The 24,099-nt window shown below is 41.6% G+C and overlaps 2 protein-coding genes across 2 annotated transcripts; one reads left to right on the forward strand and one right to left on the reverse strand.

Moving 5' to 3' along the window:
- Positions 1 to 213: 213 nt before the first annotated feature.
- chmp1a (charged multivesicular body protein 1A) lies at positions 214 to 10,693 on the reverse strand. The gene is made up of 7 exons (XM_079501839.1): positions 10,538 to 10,693; positions 9,690 to 9,709; positions 8,199 to 8,276; positions 5,679 to 5,825; positions 4,716 to 4,844; positions 2,254 to 2,453; positions 214 to 2,059 (listed from the first exon to the last, which is right to left on the reverse strand). Exons 1-7 carry the CDS (start codon positions 10,542 to 10,544, stop codon positions 2,038 to 2,040), a joined length of 603 nt encoding a protein of 200 aa, XP_079357965.1. The 5' UTR covers positions 10,545 to 10,693; the 3' UTR covers positions 214 to 2,037.
- A 33-nt stretch (positions 10,694 to 10,726) lies between these two features.
- On the forward strand, positions 10,727 to 18,902 carry cdk10 (cyclin dependent kinase 10). The gene is made up of 14 exons (XM_079501838.1): positions 10,727 to 10,827; positions 11,217 to 11,325; positions 12,576 to 12,648; positions 12,750 to 12,821; positions 13,357 to 13,459; positions 14,048 to 14,129; positions 14,388 to 14,455; positions 14,808 to 14,860; positions 15,006 to 15,075; positions 15,788 to 15,847; positions 17,120 to 17,243; positions 17,435 to 17,574; positions 18,053 to 18,105; positions 18,186 to 18,902. The coding sequence occupies exons 2-14, from the start codon at positions 11,239 to 11,241 to the stop codon at positions 18,278 to 18,280; spliced, it is 1,080 nt and encodes a 359-aa protein (XP_079357964.1). The 5' UTR covers positions 10,727 to 10,827; positions 11,217 to 11,238; the 3' UTR covers positions 18,281 to 18,902.
- The last annotated feature ends 5,197 nt before the right edge of the window (positions 18,903 to 24,099 follow it).

The raw sequence follows: 24,099 nt of genomic DNA on the forward strand, positions 1-24,099 counted from the left end.
GCTTTGCTGCTATGTTATGCTTCCATTGCCTTGCTATTGTGAGTGGTATTTAAACCCGACAGGATTGACTGTGCTTCTGGTGACATCTACTGTTGCTTTAAACAATGAACACATAAGGACATCAATAGTCAACACACCGCAAAACCCACACATATTAAAGAATACATGTACAGTTACTACAGTATATATATATAAATGATAAATAAAAACAAATACTTTAAGTCAAATGACAGCCTCTGCATCAGAGGGTAATTTATTTTCACAAGATAAATATACAAAACAAAAGTACTGCCAAGTCTGTTCAACCTTTGAGTATAAATAACCCCTCCATTTTAAAATGAAAGAAAGGTTTAAGGGTGAAGTTGATCATAGGCACAGACCTGCCTCCACTAAATCAAATGCCAAATACAAAAAAACTAAATTATAAACATCTATGTTTAATCAATAGTCAGATACCCAGAATACATTTTGACTGGGTGTGGGGTTGGAGATGATCACAGGTGGCTTCTTTTCAGAGAAACCAACAAATTTAAAGGCAGAGATGTGGTCACTGGTAGGCCTCCACTTACTGTAATCACCACAAGCCAGACACCCAAAATTAAAAAAAGATCAGCACCTTATGGGCAACTTCACCCCTTTAGAGAATATTCACTAATGTAATGGCAACCAGATTTTTTAAAAATACTTCTGAACAGATGTCTTGATCAGAGGTGGCCTTATACCTTGTAATGGCAACCAGATTTTTTCCCAGATACTTCTGAACAGAAATCTTGACAAGAGGTGGCCTTATGTATACCCCTGGTAATAAAGACTGAGATGTTCAGAGAACCACTGAACTATTCAGCACTCACAAATGAGCAGTCTTGGATAAATAGTGCAGGTTCCATACTTTCTGTTCATTCTCTACACTAGTGTCATTTCAGGCACTGAGAAGGAAGCACCTATGCAAGCACATGCATTGCAAATAAGGCGTACAATGCTCAAAGCAAAAATTAAGAACACAGGCATGGGATATAAATGAATAGAGCTGCACACAAAAAACGAGATCAGAACGAAAAGAAAACACTTGAAAGTTGAAATCGAGAAACTATCAAGGATTGTCATTTGTCTCTTACAGTGTTGTCATTAAGAAGCCTTCAGGTGTTAGGATGAAGAAAAAAAGAAAAACAGGCTTGCATCCCTCTCTCTCATTACCGATTCCTGTTAGTGTTATCAACATGCCACCATGCTTTAGCTCCCGAGATACACGTAATCATATTAGCATACGAGTACATATCCCTTTCCCCATCTACTGCATATGGTTTCTGTCTTCCTGTAGCAGTAGCATGGGCTTCATGGAATTTCCATGCGCAGTTATGGAACCACCTCAATCATACGTCACAATCATGTCCGACAGCGGGTTGAAAACAAAGTCCGACAAACATAAAATAAAACCCATACATCTTCAACCCACCCTACAACAGACAGACTCCCTTATATCAATATTTATACGTATTAAAACTCTTTTGCCATTGTACATTATGTAAAATGTTTTTGTTTGTTTTTTACAAAAGGAAAGAAGAACACATCCAGATGTGTGACTAGAGCTTGAGACAGAGAAACCATGAGAAGATTTTCAGAGGGTGTTTGTGTGTGTGTGTGTGTGTGTGTGTGTGTGTGTGTGAGAGAGAGAAAGAGAGCTAGGAGAGCGCAATGAAAAAAAGAGGTAGAAAGAGGAAGGTTGAGAGGAAACTAAGATACAGCAAATACGTGAGGGGACGGTGAATGAGAGAGAACCCAAAGAAGAAAACATGTGAAAGTAAAACAAAAGTAACGAGAGGAGAGCGAACAGACAGGATGGTAAAGAGATGGTAAAGTCTTCTCAGGTGTAGCGTATGCATATGAAGTGTGTGTATTTATAGCCCAGGGGATGGTAATCAATAGGTTCATTAACTCCTCAAGGTAGGAACAGTTCAATAGAAACACACACAGCGCCTGTCAGTGTCTTTACAATTTGTCTGCCTCAAAACATCTGTTGCAAGCTTGCCACACCGGTCTTCAGTTCCGTAAAGCGGCCAACCTGCATGACAATAAATGGTAAATGGTAAATGGTGCATTTATATAGCGCCTTTAATGTGTATCATTGAAAAACGAGTCTTCATAAAACTTGTTCTATTTCTTATACAATTGAAGAGAGAGAGAGAGAGAGAGAGAGAGACAGAGACATACACACTAAATGCACCATACACATATTATACAAATATGGCTCCCTACCTTCGAGACAGCTGATCCTCCTTTTCCTGCTGCCGCGAGGACTCACCACCGGCACCCAGCGAGCTGGCTCCTGCAGGCAGCTGGCTGAGCTGGTCCATCACCTCCAGACCACCCTCCTCTGCTATCTGGTGAATCAGATCATCCACTTGGTCCTGGGGCGTGGTCAGCGTGGTGGCCGAGCTCATCGAATCCTCCATCACCTGGTGTGGAGAGAGAGAGACAGAGAGAAGAGTAGACCATGAAATAGTAGAACTGTGGTCTCCGACAGGCCCGAGTTAGAGTTCCTTCGCTAGACGCAGGAGTCACCAACCTTTCCGAGGCCACCTGAACAGTAGTGATCCGAGGGGCACTTTGTATTCGATGTAACTTTGCCTAGATAATATACATTTTCTCGATTTACATTTAAAAAATAAATTCTTACTATAATATGCATTTAATAATATATAGCCTAACAAGCTAATATAGAGTATAGCCTAATCGGTATTAGTAATATGTTCACAAATTATTGATTCCTCACAATCATTAAAGTTTTATCAAGTTATCATAGGGAAACATATTTAAAGTTTAAACATCCATCCATTAACATTTTTAAGTGATAACATTTAAACACGGTCCAGATATAAACACACTGTATATAAAATTAGACACAAAGGGCATTTTCCAATCCATATCTGCCACACCATTTAGGCTATTTTTAGAACGCACTCTAACGGTGACATGCTATTTTTAGACCATGTGCGTGACATGCTATTTTTAGAACATGCGCAGGGGGTGCCTCATTGGCTCCTTGCAGGCGACCAGGTGCTCACAAGCACCATGTTGGCTACCACTGCGCTCAGTCACCACATTGAGTAGGGTTCATCCCTGAATCCCTGGTTCATCCCTGAATCTTCCACGTATTCCGCGTATGAGATATGTTGAATCAAGGTGATATTTTGGACTGAGAGTGGCGCTAGAGGATATATATCTTGTGATTATCACAAGATATATGAATCATGTGACATTGACCATTAACAAGTTAACTGCTACTGGGTTTTCACATCCGGGTTCCTCGCTCGCAGACCTCCATTGTAATTAATATGTCAGTAGCGATACAATGACAAATCACAAATCAGATCCGAACATCGGATGGATGATGATCACCACGGACAGCGCTCGTAGTTTCAAAGATAACAGCCAAAGAAGATCCTACATTTAATGGGACCCTATGGAAAGCGCACGTCTCCTGGTGCTGGGGGTGACGAAGGCGTTGATTAGCAACCGAGTCAGTCGGTAAAATACATTAATTGACCGAGAATTGTAAATGACGGAATATTCCGTCAAATTGGTTAAACATGGTTTGCATAACTCTATATAGTCTATACCCTTTGCCAGTAATTGCCTTCACAAACTTGTTCAATTTCTCACAAAAAAATGGCATATATAATGCACGCTGACGCAACATCCAATCATACCAAAATTGGAATAGCATGTTGATGGGCCTCTATACAGAGCACTTCCTAAACTGCTAAACTCTTTTCCCCCGCAGCTTCCTCGTGTCCTGAAGTCAGCACCCCACGGCTGACACAGCTCTGGGTAGGCAACCAGGCCTGGCGGAGATCTGCTATCCAAGGAAGGAACACGATTTTCTAGATAGATGTTGACATTTGTGTGCAAGTGGAATGCTTCGTTGATGGACGCCTAGATGGAAGGCCATGGAGTGCCTGCCTTGTTGAGCGCACTAAGTTTCGTGGCAATCTGCCCATTCGTTGAGATGAGGTGATATATATTTTGGCCCAAAACATCATCTGGGGTTCATGGAAGGTGCACAGAAAGTTCAAAATCGAGCCAGTAATTTTCGAGATCTAGGTGGTTAACAGACTGACAGACCGACACAGCCAACCTCACACATTTTCGTGGCAATCTGCCCATTCGTTGAGATGAGGTGATATATATTTTGGCCCAAAACATCATCTGGGGTTCATGGAAGGTGACAGAAAATAGAGCCAGTAGTTTTCGAGATCTAGGTGGTTAACAGACACAGCCAACCTCAGAGCCCTGTGGCCAGTGGGGATACAAATCTAAATATAAAGCTGAAATTGGATTTCACCACATGAAGACAGAAACAACAGCGCTGAAAGTGGAGCTTTGTTAGTGGCTTACTAGTCTATAAGAAGAAAAATAACTACATCTAATCATCGACACAAATGATCAAGCCTTTAAACCGATTTGTTTGTTCTATGGACAGGAACAACAATGTAAATTAAACAGCAGGTCCTGACAAAAGTTGGCAGTTGACCACCCAAAGGTCATATAAAATGTTGTGACATACTATTACAGTATAGTCCTTCTTCCTTACATCATTTGTATTCATTCAATGTCTATTTTGTATTTTGTAGCCCAGAATGGTGCTAAATTATAACACATACTCATTATGTACAGACAAAAACACAATCACACTGATGGGGACAGTTCCGACTCACCGAAGTGTGGACATCAAGGTTCTGAACTTGTGTTTCAAATTTATCCATAACAGCAGAGACTTTCTGCAGGTCCATAGAGCCCAGGGCCTTGTCTAGGGCCTTTGTCACTTGTGTCATGTTCTTAGTGACCTGGAAGGGGGAAAATAGATTAGTGCAGCACAGAATGAATATTCCAGTCAGATACTAGAAACAGTTTGGATTCATAGTGCATATGCCTTGAATTCCTAACAACATTCTATAAAAGTGCAAGAGCATACATTCTGTTGGCCTGTCTAGGCCGTAGTGTGGAATTGTAGGTGAGGACAGAGAGGAGTCGTTTATTTGATCAAAATGTAACATGTATGCATGAACTTGGGCTGTTGGTTTCCCCCCCGTTTCTCCTCATGGTCTGGCCCATCCATCTTCCCACCACCAATGAAACTACACAATTAGTACTCCAGCCACTTCTAATAAAAGCACCTATACGCTTCCCTTTTTTCCCCACCTTCATCTTGTCATCTAACAAGTCTGTTAGATGGGGGGGGGGGGCTTTATACTTCACCCACTTAGAGTAACTTTTGTTTGATGCATTTGTTGTCCCTTTTTTGCTTGCTGTACCAGTCTTTTTTTCCTTTGTTTGTTTGTTTGGCTTTCCACATTTTGTGTAGCTCCAGTACATTGTGAGGGTCACAATGTAAATAAACACAGATTCACATCAGTTATCTTTGCCAGTTCATTTACTGGATATTCTGTCCCTTTCCCCCCCTAGACCACAAGACTGGGATGTAACAAAAGAGAAAATATAATTCAGAGGGAATGGAAGGGATTATGTGATTGGATTATTTGAAAATAGGTCATGATCAAAATGATCTAGCTGATTCTCTATATGCCATTGTTGGTATGGCATAGGCCCTATAAAATATAAATGAGCATAGCAGATGTGCAGGACAGCGGCACAATAACCATCTAAAAATAGTAACTTACCCCCTTCATGGTGACGGCAGTCTGAACTTTAGATGCCACTGCGTCAACACGAGACGCCATGCGCAGCCAATTAAGGCCCTCGTTTTTCTTCCGGATGGCGTTCTCTGCATAAACTCTGGCAACCTCCACATTCTTCTGTTGGAGAGCCTGGCAATGGGACAAACATACAGTGACCTTATTGAATAAGTAGTGTGAAAGCAAACCGTGTATGTGTTTGTATTCTAAATACTGTATGTATGGGGAAACCATGATGTTAAGTTAGGACTGCTCTCCTTACCAACAAGCACACGAACAACATGTTCGATTATATATGATGATGAGGGGAAGTTCTGATCTTGTGTGTGTGGTGAGGGGGGGGTAAGTAAATGTTTATGGCTGAAACCAACGTTTTGACAGGATAGTCCTCATGGTTTTGATTATATTCTGTCAAAATATTGTTTCTGTATTTTAAATAAATCAATATTGCATCATGGCTGCGAGCGAGCTGTGTGGCCTCCTCCTTTTTTATCAATTGTAACAACTAACAAGACCTCAGACAAGAGTCTGAAAGCCCTACCAGCTCCATCTTGAGGCCATTGTTGACACACAAACCAGCCCAAAGGGGTTTGAACCGACCCAAATCTGCCATCCTTGGATCCCCAATAGCGTTAGTGGAATAAAATAATAAAGTAGGCCTACTATAATTCTAAACCTAGGTTGCACCTCAAAGCAGAAAACACTGTAAGAATTGTGTAATGTGCCTGTTAAATTATGAGAGGTTTTGCAGGAAAAGTTGACACACTGAGGATAGCGATAGAGAAAAGGTCTTGGGGTAACTAAAAAGGTTACGGCTGCAGTGAGTATGAATACTCTTAACAAGTAAAGTTTCATGGAAAATCCTCCAATCAGATTCTCAGCCAGTGTGCAATTTTGGCCTAGGAGTGGCACCAGTGGAAAGATCATAGGGGCGTCAAAATTAGATCCAATGTCATCGAGCATGAAGATGCACACCAAATCCCAGGGCAATCAGTTGGTAGCTTCGATATGTGTTGGTTGAGATTGCCATCAGCAGGGCTAAAAGCACTCACTGCAGGGTGCCTGATGGCTTAGACATGGTATTTATCTTTAAAACTTGAAAATGTTTTCATAGTGATACCACTTTAACGTATACTATGTTCATTCCATTTATCCAAGCTAGAACGCAATCGATTAATCAGTACAATAAACTCTGATTGCTCCGATTCGGCTGCTGTGTTAAGTGGTCAGCTGATTGGACTGCGAACGTTCAAGATTTTCAAGTGGTCCCTGATCCAGAAAAGTTATGTTTGCTTATTATTTCTCATTTCCCAAAATGTTAGAACATGTTCCCTGAAGAGCTTCATATTTGTAAAGGATTTTTTTAAATGCACATTTTATTTACAATTTGAGCTGCCACAAAGTGATGAGCAAAACTATTCTATTGGTATAACAACATCCTGGATTTCTGTGTTGAGTGTTTTTGAGCAAAACACGAAAACTGCTCCCGATGAGAAGTTCTGGTGCCTTGCAATCTTTTGTAACCCTTTTAATTCATGTATGCTTAATGTCTGAAATCTTAACCTGGCTCTTTATCTTATTTGTTATGAAAAGTGCAAAATAATATTACAGTCTACTCTAGAATTTAAACAGATTCCATTCCATTAAAATGCATTTAAATATATAGTTAGTGAAATCAAACATTATTCAACAGGGACATATCTATCTACCCAGTGAAACAAGAAGGGATGTGCTACTTTATCACCCCTTTGCTACTTAATTAAGTCATTCAACTTTCTATTATGTACAGATAAACAAATCAGCTGGAAACACAATTCCACTGTAGCACATTCATTTTCAATCATCATAGTTCCTAATGAAAACGATTAGCTTTCTAGACCCAATGTCAGGAAAGCAAGGTATCATAAAGTAAACAGCAGCAACTAGCATCATCATTCATAAAGTAAACAGCAGCTCCTTGTTCAATAATAAACTTTGACTGCCATCTGCTGGCTAATGCCTGCCACTTGTCAACCTTGACACATGGGTGCTAGCAGAACATACTGTAGATCTGTAGATCTTGTCATATCTGTCTTTGGGTATAACATTTGAACTGTCTATTTATTACCTATTACAAATAAGTAAAGTCTGCTTAAGTCCTTAAGAATAGATGACTCAATGACTCAATGGTAAAAATACCAAACAGCCACACCCAAATTCCTCTGTAGACACCTAACAATAGTAACAAAAAAAGTAAAGATGCATGCATGCACGCGCACGCACACGCACACACACAGACGAAGAACACTTTTGTAGAAAGAGTTTATGGGCTTTGGATGTAACCGTTTGCGATGCATGTTCATTCAGTTGGTCCAGAAAAATACACTTAGTTTAACATGCTGAGAACATCCTGATTCCTGACTACAGTACCAAGAATCAACCACAGAACGCCCTTTGGCTTCTGTTACAGCTCAATTAATTGTACTACATCACACAATAATGGAATATAAATGGAGTTTTACTCACCTTCTTGACTTTGGCCTGTTCTTTTTCTGAATCCTTCTCTGCCTTCTTGGCAAGCTTCTCCAGCTGCTTAGCTGTAAACTGAGACACACAAAAAATATATATATATATATATATATATAAAAGATGGTTTATATCCAACCGCTCCACCGACGATGCAATAGCATCCGTGGTCCATGTCGCTCTAACCCACCTGGAGACTCTGAACGCCTATGCTAGACTTCTCTTCCTGGACTTCAGCTCTGCCTTTAATACAATCATCAATCATCCCACAGACCCTAGTGAACAAACTGTCTGTTCTTGGCATACGCGCACCCCTGTGTAACTGGGTTTTGGACTTCTTGACAAACAGGCCACAGACTGTGAAGATCCGCAACATCATCTCTTCCCATCACCGGTTCCCCCCAGGGATGCGTCCTGAGTCCCCTGCTGTACACCCTGCTGACATATGATTGTAAGGCCAGGCACCCAAGCAACCATATTGTATTAAGTTCACGGATGACACAGCAGTGGTGGGGCTAATCTCCAACAACGAGGTAGAGTACAGGCATGAGGTGGAACACCTGGAGTCGTGGTGCAGAGCAAACAACCTCTGCATCAATGTCAAAAAGACAAAGGAAATGATAGTGGACTTCAGAAAGTGTGCCCCACCCCCCAGCCCCCTTTTCATCGGTGGAGATGCTGTGGAGGTGGTCCCCAGTTTTAAATACCTGGGCGTGCATATTGCCAACAACCTGACCTGGAAGCTCAACTCGGCCTCCTTAATAAAGAAGGCCCACCAGCGTGTGTACTTCCTGAGGAGGCTGAATAGGGCGGGGCTGGGTACCCCTGTCCTTACCTCCTTCTACAGTGCAGTGGAGAGCATCCTAACACCCTGCATCACCGTCTGGCACGGTAGGCCGGTAGCTGCTCTGAGGCAGATAGGAAGGCTCTACAGCGGGTGGTGAAGTCTGCCCAGAAGATCACTGGGTGCAGCCCTCCTGCCCTCAGTGACATTTACACCAGCAGATGCAGGAATAAGGCCGCCAGCATCACCACCCACCCTGCACACGGCCTGTTCGTCCCCCTCCCTTCGGGCAGGAGGCTGCGCAGTATTAAGGCCAGCACCACAGTACTTAGGAAGAAAAACAGCTTCTTCCCTGCAGCTGTGAGAATCATAAACTAGTCTAGACCCTGAACTGTGACCTTTTGCACTAGTGATCTGTTGACTACACATGAACTCTGCACTATGAACTTGAGCCGTGACACATGAACTGTTTCTTTTTAATGTTTTTAGTGCTGCTGCTTCTTATGGGCACGTGCAATATCAGTGGGTTGTGCAAATGCTTTTTTTGCACTATAGGTTTTTAATTATTTTAGACGTATTGTATTTTACTTATTTTATGCCTGACCAGGACCTGGGTAATCAAATTTTGTTCTGTACTTGTATGGAATGACAATAAAACTCCTTGAACCTTGAACTTAGATCAACCAAACTTTTTCTCAGAAACGTACCTTCAACTGGAAGAGTGTTTCTGTGGAGAGGGAGAGAAATTGAATTATGAATCAAGATTTTCCATCATTCTGTAACCTCATTAATTCTGTTCCCTCTATTGTATTTGATGTCCCTATGTTAAACATGTAGCCTACATATCATTAATCTCTATAGTCTACATAACTGCTTCTCAATGTGGGATGCAGGGTTTGATTGATTGATTGAAATATGTATTAACAGTTTGCAGAATTACAGTACATGTCAAGCACAAACTCAATACAAAGACTGTTAACTGTGAGTGGACGACCCAATTAAGCATTACACTTGTTTACAAGAGGGTCCACCATGTTCAATTCATCAAAACATTTAGAGACGTACAAATAGACACTTCTATATAGTCAAAGAACAGAACAGAATAGATCATGAATTCATCATGGGTCCCTGGAGGGGATCCAGGACCTTTATGGGTCAAAAGAGTGTACAAATGGAACCAAACTCTCAGAATTAACTGAACATATGAAAAGATTAGGGTCCCAGAGGCCTAATGCCTATCAAACTAGGAGTCTATGAAGTTGATGACAATCACTGGTCTGCATTATGCCGATATTAAACACTACAAAAACAAGCCAAACAGGTTAGCAAAAACAAGTAACATGAAATGACAAGGCAATCGGAGAGAAGTATAACACAACACAGAGCCACATTAGGCAAAATCAACGAGTATCTACTAAATCTGTTCCTGTCAAAGACAGTAAGATAATGTACTAGCTATCCAGCTGAACGTGCGCTAACTAGCTGTCACGCTAGCTCGAAAAACAAAGGCGATCAACAATAGAAGGTTGACTCTTCGGCGGAAGTCCATACATACCGTCCATTTCGAGGCGTTTCTAAATTTCGAGCGATCACAGTAATACTTCACTTCGACAGCAAACCAGGCAGTTATTGATCTGTTATTTTGATTCCTGTCAAGTGTAAACGACTCTACACTTCCTGGTTCCGCGGCGGTCACGTGGTTTGGGGTGGAGCCGCGGAGGAGCCCAACACAACACCACAACGAGGCAGCCCACCCCAACGAAAAGTAAACAAACATAGTGGCTGGCTGGCTGCTGCACTGTGTGTTGACCAACCATGCCTGAACACAGCGACAAGGACAATAAAGTAATTGTAACACTCTTATCTCTACTAGCGTATAGACTGCTGTACGATTGCATCTTTTTTTTTTAAATAAACCATGTACTGTAATTCTGCAAACTGTTAATAAATACTTCAATCAATCAATCAATCAATCAATCAAAAGCCTACTGATTTGATTCATCATCATCGTTATTATTATTATTATTATTATTATTATTATTATTATTATTATTTATTTCTACGCGTCCCGACTCCCGAGGACAGTCCTGTTATTAAAAAGAATATTCACTACTCGAACTCCGGGAAAGCGTACAGTTGTCCTTTTAGCAGCTCAAGCTGAGCTCGATGGCGGCGCCCACAGTCCGTCTTTCTTGAACATAAATAAATCCTAAATCATGTCTTTTTTTGCGCAGATTTAGAGTAGGAAATCTCAGAATGGAGGCTGCCGATGACGAACCGGAGCCTATAAGGCTGAAATCCATAAAGAACAACAGAACATTTTCTGTCCCGCAAAAGGATAGGGTAAGGAATGGATAATAATAGCTTAATTTACTGCCATCGTTATCCGTGAGAAAACTCATGTTTGACAATCATGGTAACAGTAAATGTTCCGTCAGTACCGCAGCCAGCAAGAGACCAACCACTATTTGAGGAGAACTGAGCAGTGAGCACGTAACCCTCTATGACTTAACCACTTGCCTAAGTGATTGGAAATGGGTTCTAACTAAATGTAAAACGGGTTCTTTGGTCAGTTCTCCCCAAAAATAGAATCTCCAGCAAAAGTGAATAAGCTTAAAGGGGAATACCACTCATTTTCAACATTTTACTATGTCATTAATATACAGTACCTTAGAGCTGTTGTGTGGAAATAATAAAAAAGTCCCCCCATTCTGTGTCCCCTAGAACTGGAGTTCTGAAAAAAATCATTAACATGGTGAATCACATCTTGATGATGCCCCTTTAAGCTGCATAAAAAAATACAAATTTAGCTTGTAGATCTGCTACTAAAATATAGTACATATAGTACAATACAAATGTTGTATGGGGTCTCCTTGCACACAATATTTTCAGATGGTGGTCCTGGTCCACGGACAAATAAATAATTTGTGGGTCCTTGACATGGAAAACTTTGAGAACCACTGAGGCGTTGGGACCATCCACATACCTGTTTTACATTTCGAAATCCATTTCGAATCACACATGAATTATCTTTCAGTGTATAACATAATAACATTTACATTTACAGCAGATCATTTGCCCTCCATTAATGATTCCTAAAACACAAGAGAGTGTCAAGCATACTTAAAGCATTCATGTGTCAAGCATACATAATACATAAGAGATGACCAAAACATGCTGTAGTCACTACAATGTGCTGTGTTTTTAAATGGTTCTGTTATGAACTAGCCCTCTATTAAAGTATTTATTTTATTTTATATAGTGTAATGTTTTTTTCTTTAGGTGGTTGGCACTCCCAGTTTTACCAATTAACTTCAATCACGGCTTCATTTAATGACATCACTGACCAACCTGGCTGAATGCACCTGACCTGGATTAATTGTTTTTATTTTTATTTTTTTGTTGCCTTTTTTGTCAATCGCTAAAATGTGCTTTCTAACGAAAGGCTTAAGGTGTTTGCACACTGCTGTGGTCCTTGCAGACTGATGAGTTTTCCGGGAAAACGTCGGACCCGAAATTTGCTCCGATATTCAGGTCCAAAAACTCAGCAGAATGCAAACACATTAAGAATTCCTTTTCCTCTCCCTTTTCAGTTTGGGAACTGCAGGAGTGTCAAAGAGTTTGAGAAACTGAACCGTATAGGCGAAGGAACGTATGGCATTGTGTGTAAGTTACTTACTCAAATTAGCATCCAACATCAACTTCTCTGGACGTACCTGATTTGGAACTATTTTTAGATAACACACGTGTTCCTCCCTTTTCCACAGACCGAGCCCGGGACACCAAGTCAAATGAGATTGTAGCACTGAAGAAAGTCCGCATGGACAAAGAGAAAGATGGTAAGACCAGACAGTGCTGTAAAGTGTAAACCGAAACAGAATAACCCTCCCTCATGTTCTCCATGTGCCAAGAAAGGTGCATAGCGGTACAACCTTGGCAAGTTGGCATGAGCATGCACTTTTAACTGTCCAGATTGGTTTGACTCTCCTTAATTTTGTATGTTTTTGTCCTGTTGCTGTAGTGTAGACAATGAGGTATGAAGGGAGGGAGATGAGTTGACCATGTACGATATGGGATGGTTTTTCTCTCTTGTGCACATACAAACTCAAAATAGACAGATAGACAAAGATACAACTGTTTACTGGTGCTCCCAAAAACAATGGATGTGTGTGTGTGTGTGTGTGTGTGTGTGTGTGTGTGTGTGTGTGTGTGTGTGTGTGTGTGTGTGTGTGTGTGTGTGTGTGTGTGTGTGTGTGTGTGTGTGTGTGTGTGTGTGTGTGTGTGTCATTCCCGTATATGCATGTGCAATTGTCTAAATCAATCTATTGTCTATAGAGGTATTGTGAGGTATTTTCGATTTCCGTTCTCTCACAGGTATCCCCATCAGCAGTCTCCGTGAGATCACACTGCTCCTGAGGCTGAGAAATCCCAATATAGTGGAGCTGAAGGAGGTAGTCATAGGAAGCCAGCTAGAGAGGTAACACACACACACACACACACACACACACACACACACACACACACACACACACACACACACACACACACACACACACACACACACACACACACACACACACACACACACACACACACACACACACACACACACACACACACACACACACACACACACACACACACAGCCTAGTAGAGATTCCTCTGCGTACCACCAGAGGGGGCCTCTCGTACCACCGCCTCATATGTGTATAGTAGGAGTTTGTTGTAGGAGTCATAATTTAATTATTTACATAATGATGTGGAATAGGCAGCAGATGTAAGGTTTTCTGCTTGTTTATTTTAGGGAATATTTAGGGATTTGTATTTTAGGGAAGGAATTCAGGATTTAATTTGTATATTTTTCTTATTACTGGCAGATTGATGATGTTGTTGTTAGGGTTTTGTTTTTGTTTTTTTTAACAGTGAGAGTTGTGTTGTTTTTAGCTTGCACAAATTGCCATTGCTATCAAACCTTAACTTCACAACTTAACAATGTTAACTTGAGATTTAAAAGAAAAAAATATATATATTGAGTTTGTCTTGTTTATATCTCTGTCTTATCCAGCCTGTTTCTGGTAATGAGCTACTGTGAACAAGACTTGGCCAGTTTACTGGAGAACATGCAGACTCCATTCTCTGAGGCTCAGGTAGGTCAGAGTGGAAAATCTATGTCTAGAAATGACAAAAACTCTTTTGGCCTGTTCTGTCTTTCAAGAATTATTTCTATTTAAAAGCTGGTGTTTGAAATTGAGGATGTCCTTGGTCTTAAGACCACTTTTAGTTTTGGTCTTTGTGTTCAGTAACTTCAGTTCCACAGTTACACGCTGCATTAAAGTGCAATATGTATGTTTCTTTCATTAGATGTCCTCTATGAACTAATGCTCAATTGACTTTGATATTTCCAGGTGAAATGTATTGTCCTTCAGTTGCTGTGGGGCATAGAGTATCTCCACCATAACTTCATTCTACACAGGTAGGGCTGCCAGCTGCCTGTCACGATTATGAAAGTTTACATGACGATTAATTGCAGTTTACTGGTATATTCTGACTCTGGTTAAATATCGGGACAAATCGGCTGTGGCCGATATATTGGCAAAACTGACATTATCAGCTGCCCGTATATCCGTATTTTCTTTTTTTTCTAAGTCAGTTCTTCATGTATTTATCCAAGTACTTCATGAAAATCATCCAACTGCAGGATGACTTTTCCAAATGCTTCAATCGAGAGAAAGGAGACGAACAGCAGAAATAGGTGGACATGCAACACAGGTCGCCTAGTGGAGAATGTGTGATTTTAATCTCTGTACTGTGTGTCTTGTTACCAGGGACCTGAAGGTGTCTAATCTGCTGATGACAGACAAGGGCTGTGTAAAGATAGGTGAGTTTATACCATAATAAAGCTACCACCATCTATTAACCAGCGGTCCGGAGTATACAGCCCTTTGACGCTGTAACAGTGAGGAAGGGCAATTTAAATAAACTTGACTTGACTAAAAAGGTTTCTCACTTTTCTCTCTTTACAGCTGATTTTGGCTTGGCCCGTATGAATGGCATACCCATGCAGCCTATGACCCCCAGAGTGGTCACATTGTGGTGAGTGACGTGTGTGTGTGTGTGTGTGTGTGTGTGTGTGTGTGTGTGCCCCTCGCCTCCAGTGCCGTCTCTATTGTTCATATATCTATGCTCAAAGCAAGTGGAAGTGTGTAGGGCGAGGGACGAGGTCTTAGTTTAAAAAAGGGGGTATCTGTCTACTTTTGGCTCACTATCCAATCGAATGTCTTCCCGCCCATGATACTGACAGCCTGGTTGACTGTATTATTTGCCTGCCTGACAATTTCTCAAGTGATCTTCACATTATGTCTACTTTTGTCGATCTGTACATCTGTGTGTCCCTCTTTACGGCAACGGGCCTGCGTTATCTATATGAGAGGGTTTGTGACAGTGCGAGAGTCTGGGGACCAATCAGTGCCAAATTGTAGGTGCACACTGTCAGTAGGCTAAGGAAGTAAATCCACATGTTTTATATTTCTTTAATATTTAACTTTATCTGTTTTATCTGTTTACTTGGAATTTTATAATTGAAGTCAATGGCACTCGAATCAGGCTCAAAACCTCCCCAAATATGGAGATGGCAGATGTCACAGTATTGACATAATGAAGTTGGAGATCCACATGGAAGCCACGTTGTTATTAGACCCTGTTACCTGGCGAGAACAGATTTTCAACTGAAAAACCTCCGTTGTTTCTTGTGAGTCGTACAGCAAAGTATCATTTAGGCTTTATCTGTCTGTCTCTTTCTCACCAGGTATAGAGCACCAGAGCTCCTCCTAGGGACCAAGACACAGACATCAGCACTGGATATGTGGTGAGACTCCACGGTCTAACATGATTAAAACAATCCCTGCACAGTTGGTAGTGCTGTCGCCTCACAGCTAGAAGGTCCTGGGTTCGATTCCCGCTCGGGACGCTGTGGGTGCTGGCGGCGTGTTTCCTCCTCCATCAGTGCCCATCAGTGCCCATACCCGAGGCGGGGTTGGTGAAAGGGCCTTTCTGTGTGGAGTTTGCATGTTCTCCCCGTGTCCCCTAGGGTAGGTACCCTCACAAAAAACATGCAGTAATCCTGGTCTCTAAACTGCCTCCCCCTGGCCAGCCGGGGCGCCTGATGGAGGGGAAAGGAACTGGTTGGAATAATGTGTTCCTTCCTTGCGCTACGTCCAACCAGGGAAACTCCCCCCTGTCAGGTGTAAAGGAGCAACTTGGACCCTCAGGCATGAAGGAAGCATGAGTTCAAGTCCGTTGCTCTCCCCATGTCCCCCATATATGGGGACTAGGTTGGCGGAGGGTGTGTAGAGCCCAGGATCACATTAGATAATTGACACAGGGGTGAAAAATGGGTTACAAAATTGTGGGATACAAAAATATTAAAAAAAAAAAAAAATCCCACTTGTGTGAAGTAAGGGGTAGCAGTTTGGTATAAAACTGGATCAGTCTCAAGATATTATAAATTGTATTTATATTGGCCACATGATGCCTTACATCGTCATTTAGTACCCTAAACAAACATTAAAGTCCATAGACTTGGCTGGCAAAGATTTATCATAAGTGCTATAAAGAAACGGTAAAAAGTCATAGAGGCCGGGACGGTTAGCTCAACCGTCTGGGCACCTAGGCAGCCAAACCAGCCGGACGGTGTACTGCGGGATCGACTCCCGAGCCCGACGGCCTCTCCCGTGTGTCACTCCCCATCTCTCCCCCTTTCCTGTCTGTCTACTCTACTGTCACTATCAATAAAGACATAAAAAGCCCCAAAACAAATCTTTAAAAGAAAGTCCATAGACTTGGCTGCCAGACACTGTATAACATTACTTGTATCACAAGGAATCTGTTTTAGACTAAAAATGCCCTTGAGAAGAACAAAGGCATTTCAAATAAACATCTCTAACTCTGTGAAGGCCTAATCTTAAGGTCCCCACACACCGAGCGCGTTTTTCGGATTTTTAGCGGCGTTTCTCCATCGGTTTTCCAAAAAACGCGTCCAGTGTGCAACCACCTTTCGGGTGTTTTTTTTTCTTTTTCAATTTTATTTTCAAAAGACACCAAGGTTATCTGTCAGCTGATTTGAGATGTTTGTCTGCAGGGCTGTAGGCTGTATCCTGGCTGAGCTGCTGGCACACAAGCCCCTGCTGCCCGGCAGCTCTGAGATCCAGCAGGTAGACATGATCGTTCAGCTGCTGGGCACACCCAACGAGAGCATCTGGCCTGTAAGCATTCAACCTCTGAATATGCATTGTGTGTAATGATGACATAAATCATTAAACAAATCAGTAAATAACCTAGTATCCCTGAGCTTTGATAGTTATGATGGTAGAGGCATTTCATGCACTTGACTATGTTATGTGTGTGTGTGTGTGTGCGTGTGTGCGTGTGTGTGTGTGTGTGTGTGCGCATGCAGGGTTTCTCTCGACTCCCTCTTGTTGGCCAGTACAGTCTGAGGAAGCAGCCATACAACAACCTGAAGAACAAATTCACCTGGCTGTCTGAAGCTGGCCACAGACTCCTCAACCTGCTCTTCATGTACCATCCACAGCGCAGGTACGGACTCTACACATGCATTACATTTCATGCATTAGCCCAGGGGTTCTCAACGTTTTTGGCCGGGGACCCCCAGAAATGCTTTGGCAGTGTCTCGTGACACCCGCCCCGCCCCCCTCCCCACCCCCAATACAAATTGACCGCTACACTAACCATAATAATAGTGAAAATACATCATGAATAAATACTGAAACCAGATAAAATCATTAAGGTTTAAAAAAATAATAATTAATTTTTATTTTTATAATTTGGGGACCCCCCAAAATTATTTGGCGACCCCCCCCTGGGGGGTCGCGACCCACGGGTTGAGAACCCCTGCATTAGCCTACACACACACACACACATGTCCTTTGGAGTGGAACAGAGTTGAACTTTACACACACACACACAATAACTAGGCTGCAGGAGCATATTGTACAAACATGCTATCATTTAAATAAAATCATGACCATGTCTTTTTCTTGTTTATTAAATTCAGGGCTACTGCCAAAGATTGCTTAGAGAGTTCCTATTTCAAGGAGAAACCTTTACGTAAGTACAACAAACAAAGAGACCTGTTGTTTACTGTCAGTGTGTGTTGGTAGTCAGCCTGTGTTCTCTGCTCTTTCCAGCCTGCAAAGCTGAACTTATGCCAACCTTTCCTCACCACCGCAACAAAAGGGCTGCACCACCAGTTGAAGGACAGGCAAAACGAGGCAAAGTGTGATTGTGACAGTGATGTCAAATCACACATGACTGAACTGACGGTTTTTGTTTTGATCATTTGAGCAAATAAAGTATGTTTCAATTTAGTTTATAATATACAGATAGAGCCAAGCAAAAGTCTATGCCACCCGGTGGACCGTGGCACAGCTCTGCATGCTTCTAGGTCTGGTAGACTGGTCTCTGACCCCTTTTCCACCGGTTGGTTCCCAATGGGAACCGGTTCAGTTCTTTTTGGTTTTTAGTCCATGAGCCAGAGCTTCAAAATTGGTGGGCAAACTATACCCTATATTCAATTGTTTATAGGATCAATACAAGTAAATTAATACATGATAACCCTTCCACAGTAGTAGCTTTTTCATATTTTCGATTATTTTGCATATTTTCCTACATAATGCCTCATTTGCATATTTAAAAATGTAAAATGTGTTATACAATAAATCAATGTCTTTGTGTAAGTACTCAATTGGGGAAGTTTCATGGTGATAACAATCTAATATAGGTATAGTTTTGCCCACTCAATTCATTAACGTTTCAATTTTGGAGCTCTGGCTCATGGACTAAAAACCAAAAAGAACTGAACCGGTTCCCATTGGGAACCAACCGGTGGAAAAGGGGCCTCTGTGTTTTAGGCACGATTCAGCTGCTCAATACAGCTTGAGCTGTATTGAGCAATTAAAATATCTCGAACAGCAGTAGGCTACATACCTGGACCGGCCGAGGACAAATTCCAAGTATGTGCAAATGTACTTGGCCAATACCCCTACAACAACTAAAGGGGCCACATTTATTATTTGGCTTGTATTTGTATGAGTAACAAATAGTACTGCTGTTTGTTCCACAGTAATACACTGCTTCTGCAATGTATTAGTTGGCTCATTGCTGCCATAAGGCCTGTATATTACTGTAAATAAGGACATGGTAAGGGCAAACACAGTGCAGTTTCCTGACACCTTTTCTGAAGCACAAGCATTAGTCTCTAGGTTTTATGTTTTGCAGGGACGAGTCAAATCGTTTTTATACTAAGGAGTACAGCAAAGTGACTGGGCTAGCGCGGACTGAATCAACAACTTGCTTGTCTTTTGTCTTACCACTGTTACTTCTGAACGTGACTCAACCATTATGTAGAACTCCTTTCATAGAGTTCCTATAATTTGGACATTTTTGTGTTACCTGGCTGCAAATGAGTTGTACATGTTTCTGATGTAAAGTTGATTGAAAACTCAAAGGAAAATGATTGTTAAGTTGACTTTTTAAATTGATGTGTTTTCTCTGTTCACAAGATTTCTTGTAATAAACATTTGTTTTTCATAAGTTAGCTGTTGAAAGTACCTTAAGTGTCTTTAAATTTGACACGTACTGTAATCCCTTGTTGAGTGGTGCAACCACTCCTATAGACAGCTATGTGTGTGGCTGTGTCCCTGGGTCTGTCCGAGCACGAAAATAGCGTTTGTTCACCACCAAGTGTCACTGTTGCACAGCCTAACACACAGACACACACAGGCCAGGGAGGAGGGCTAGTACACACAAGTACAGTACAGCACCACTCACTTCAGACGGGTCTGATGTTTTATTCATTTTTACCAGCTACAGAAATGTCAAGGACTCAAGACAAGAATAGATACAACTTTATAATCTTCATGAAATAGTTTCATGAAGATAATTGCGGTCTGCTTTGTTAGATAACACAGTGGAAACCAACAGGAAAGATGGAGTAAAAGGGCATGGACTTGCAACTGGATTAACCCATTACAATAATTTGAGACGTTTGCGTTGGCTATTCAAAAATATCAGATATGTACAGGGCAGGCTCACAGAGCATCACTTCGTCACTTGTACATCTGATATTTTTGAACATTTTTGAAAAATCTTGAAAGTGTGAGAACCACCGATTTAGAAGGCATTTGTAGAATGAATTAGGGGGACCTTGATATGAAAAGGTTGACCTCATTCACCTGCAGAAACACTTGCTGAGAGACTTATCGACCACTTCATCATGGGCTTATGCTCAGTTATACAACATGAAACAATGCCACGCTACCAATACACAAGCACTATCATACAGTACAACACTTTATCTTTAACACCCCATCATCAGGCCATATATTCTGCCTCGTTCTCGTGGGTTTGAATCCAAATCAGGGATTGGCATAACGACTAAATTGTCTGGGAAAACTGTCGACTCGAAAACAACAATTAAAGGATTACAGTATGTTTAATGACCTGTTTTCCATAGAAAGAGGAGAGATGCTATAGCTATATTGTGGATACAGTAATTCTTCAGAAAATCCATCTTTCAAGGGGAGGTAAACACATTTTTCCCATTCACTGCCAAAATCCTATTCTTTTTGCCTCCCTGCTTGTCACTCAGCATCAAGAGTTAGATTGGGGTAAGTCCCTGTGACATACTATGTCCAGACTCCAGGGTATGTACTTGTACAGCAAGCTGCCTCACGCTACAGAAACAGTAGATACAGCTGGCTAGGCTTACCTCATGCTGTTTACATTTCTGTCTAATGAAGTATTCAATCAATCAAAAGCAGGGACCCTGAACATATCACTTGTTGTGTTTTTAGCTGTACTATCAGACAGCAATCATGGTGCCATTAAGTTTAGCTGTACTATCAGCAATCATGGTGCCATTGACTCTGGGAGGTGGAGGTCATGGTGGATTCTGGGGAGCCAGTAATGCTTTGGTATGGGTTCAGTCAGTGTGACCCAGCCTTGGCAGTTGGCATCCAGGCCAGGAGACATGAGTCACGGCACAATTAGATCTCTCATAAGGTACCTCTCTACAGACTGTCTCCTAAAATGATAAACTTAAAATATGCAAACACTAATATACTCCGTTCTAATATTAAGAAAGCATACAATTTTAGTCTATCTACAGTAACATAGGCATATTAAGGCTATAATACATTTCTTAAATGATCAGTGAACACACATTTCTATACTGGATATATATACTCAAAGATTTGTGCCACATTTTCACGATTTTTCAAAAATAGCAGATCTACAAAGCTCTTAACGCGGCACTCGGTGCCACGCTATGAGCTTGTAGAAGTGCTATTTTTCAATAGCTAAAGACAAGTATAACATAATGCTTAAAACACCAAAAGGGGTTCCCGTCCTGACATACATTTTATGAGTGTTTGAAACACATACAATAAGTATAACTCTGCTGTTTGGAAGAAACCACCTAACTCCAAAATGTTCATTTTTCAGGAAATGAAAAAACATCCAGCTCAAGTGGAGTTAGGTTTTTATCGTAGCCCTTTTTAATACTTTTCATTGGTTAAATATTTCTTTAACCAACACACATACGTAAAGGGCGTTCAATAGCACTGATTTATGAAGGGAAAAAAGGATGGCTAAGCAGGTGGAGTTAGCTGGTTTGGCAAAATGCAAACGGTCATGAAAATGATCGTTTGATGTTTGAATTTCATTAGCTAACACTGGTTATGGTTTAAATTAATATCTAACTGGTTTATAATCTTGTTTTAGCATAGTGCATGATAATGTAATGAAACTGACTGTGTGCAGTTATGCATATTGCAGGCCATAGGCATAGGGGTGTCTTGTTTGTATACTGGTTGCTTGTGTTTTATATCCCTATAGCCTATATAATCAAAGTTAATTATCAAAGCGTCAACATTTGTTCGAGGTTTTCTTACCAAGTTCTAGGTTGTACACCTCATGCCTCTAGGTCCCCAAACACTCAAACCTCAAACCTGCCAGGTTTGAGGCCTCATGTTTGACCTGGTCACCCCTTTCATGTATTACCCTTAAAGGGACAGTGTTACATATACTATTGTTCATTATTGAGTGTACAGTGAAAAGCCTACAGTGGTTTTGTGTGTGATGTTTTACCCTGCTGTATCTCACCAGCTCAGTGGCCTTTAGAACAAAGCGGAGATCCGGGCACACTTAAGGTTGGCCTTGTTGTTAGACTGACCTCCCTAAGTTTGGGCGGTCGAGGTTCGATTCCCGGCCGGGTCCGATACCAAAGATTCTAGAAATGGGACCCAATACTGTACATCCCTGCTTGGCACTCAGCATGCAGCGAGGGTTGGATTGGGGTAAGTCCCTGCGACATACTAGCGTCATGTCAGGGGGTGTACTTGTACACCAAGCTGCCTCAAGCTACAGAAACAGGAGGTGACTCTTTTTGATACAGAGACAGTCATGACGGCAAGACTAACGAAGAAGAGAAAAACTGTTTTTTTTTTATTATTTGTTTTTATCCAAAATGAGTTAATAGCACATGCAGGCAGACTCTTCACATACTAGAGCATGTCTGAAATAAATGTCAGAGCTGAAATCAACATGTGTAATGGTGGGATAAAAGTGACCTTTATAAGTAAGTACCGTTACTTATAAGAGCTGTGCTCAAGCAAGGTCACAGAAGGACAGAGAGATTTCTATATAGTGTCTGAAAAAGTGAAGACACGTCAGAATTCTCCATGACAGAACTAGCCTTCTGTCCTGCTTCCAGGGGCCCCGACTGACGAGCTGATATGAAGCGAATCTGATTCGTGATATATACAGGTCGTATTTATGTTTACTTTTATTCAAATGCTGTTCTTATTCATTTCAGGGGAATGCCCCTGTGTAATCAATAAATATACGCCAGTCTAGGGCTAATCGGTAACACTGAGTTCTGCCTTTCATTGTACGGTGGAATGATTTAGAACAGGGGTTCTCAACGTTTTTGGCCGGGGACCCCCGAAAATGCTTTGGCAACGTCTCGGGACCCCCGCCCCGCCCCCTCCTGACCCCCAATATAAATTGACTGCTACAATAACCTTAAACCATTTTGGGCGGGAACCCCTTTTGGTGTTTTAAGCATTGTTATAATTTAGCTATTTAAAAATAGCAGATCTACAAGCTCATAGGTGGCGCGCTACGAGCTTGTAGATCTGCTATTTTTGAAAAATCATGAAAAAACAATTACATTCTTTTTTCTTTTTGTTTTGAAAATAATTTGGGGACCCCCTAAAATAATTTGGCGACCCCCCGAGGGGTCGCGACCCACGGGTTGAGAACCCCTGATTTAGAAGATCAAAGCTTTGGGTAGTGGGTAATCTCTGTGTGTGTATTTGCCCCCGGACCTCAGGATAAACAGAGCACCCACACATAATGTAACATCAGTAACAAATGCCTAAACATGTAGCTAGGTGTAATGTTAGAGTCCACAGCAAAAAGAAACAGGAGATAGGCTCCTGCCCTATGGGCCTCATGGCTCGGCATGGCTTACTTATCTCAGGGGTTCTCAACCCGTGGGTCGCGACCCCTCGGGGGGTCGCCAAATTATTTTAGGGGGTCCCCAAATTATTTTTAACGATTTTTCAAAAATAGCAGACCTACAAGCTCGTAGCGCGCCACTCGGTGGCGCGCTATGAGCTTGTAGATCTGCTATTTTTCAATAGCTAAATTATAACATAATGCTTAAAACACCAAAAGGGGTTCCCGCCCAAAATGGGTTAAGGTTATTGTAGCAGTCAATTTATATTGGGGGTCGGGAGGGGGCGGGGCGGGGGTCCCGAGACATTGCCAAAGCATTTCCGGGGGTCCCCGGCCAAAAACGTTGAGAACCCCTGACTTATCTTACAGTACTTCTCTAAAACTATTGTGCCGCCGCCTCTGGCGACCGGATGTCTCCCGTGGCTTCAACAGAGGCCTATCTATCTAATCTCTTTTATAGTATGACGTCTCAAAAGTAGCTAACTGTGTTCTTTTAATCGGTCTTGCCGTTTTCTGTAAAAACACTTTGTGACCTTGTTTTTGTTTTGATAGCCACTTAACAAATAAAGTGTATTGTTA

This window comes from Electrona antarctica, assembly GCF_951216825.1.
Source record: "Electrona antarctica genome assembly, chromosome: 5".
NCBI lineage: Eukaryota > Metazoa > Chordata > Actinopteri > Myctophiformes > Myctophidae > Electrona > Electrona antarctica.

What these genes read in the sequence shown, in the direction of transcription:
- chmp1a (XM_079501839.1), bottom strand. An exon ending in AAACACTCTTCCAGTTGAAG is followed by an intron (nt 8,277 to 9,689) that starts GTACGTTTCTGA and finishes TGTGTGTCTCAG; the next exon opens with TTTACAGCTAAGCAGCTGGA. An exon ending in ACCTTGATGTCCACACTTCG is followed by an intron (nt 2,454 to 4,715) that starts GTGAGTCGGAAC and finishes TCTCCACACCAG; the next exon opens with GTGATGGAGGATTCGATGAG.
- cdk10 (XM_079501838.1), top strand. Translation starts at nt 11,239, where the DNA reads ATGGAGGCTGCCGATGACGAACCGGAGCCTATAAGGCTGAAATCCATA. An exon ending in ACATCAGCACTGGATATGTG is followed by an intron (nt 15,848 to 17,119) that starts GTGAGACTCCAC and finishes GTTTGTCTGCAG; the next exon opens with GGCTGTAGGCTGTATCCTGG. An exon ending in CCAACGAGAGCATCTGGCCT is followed by an intron (nt 17,244 to 17,434) that starts GTAAGCATTCAA and finishes GTGCGCATGCAG; the next exon opens with GGTTTCTCTCGACTCCCTCT.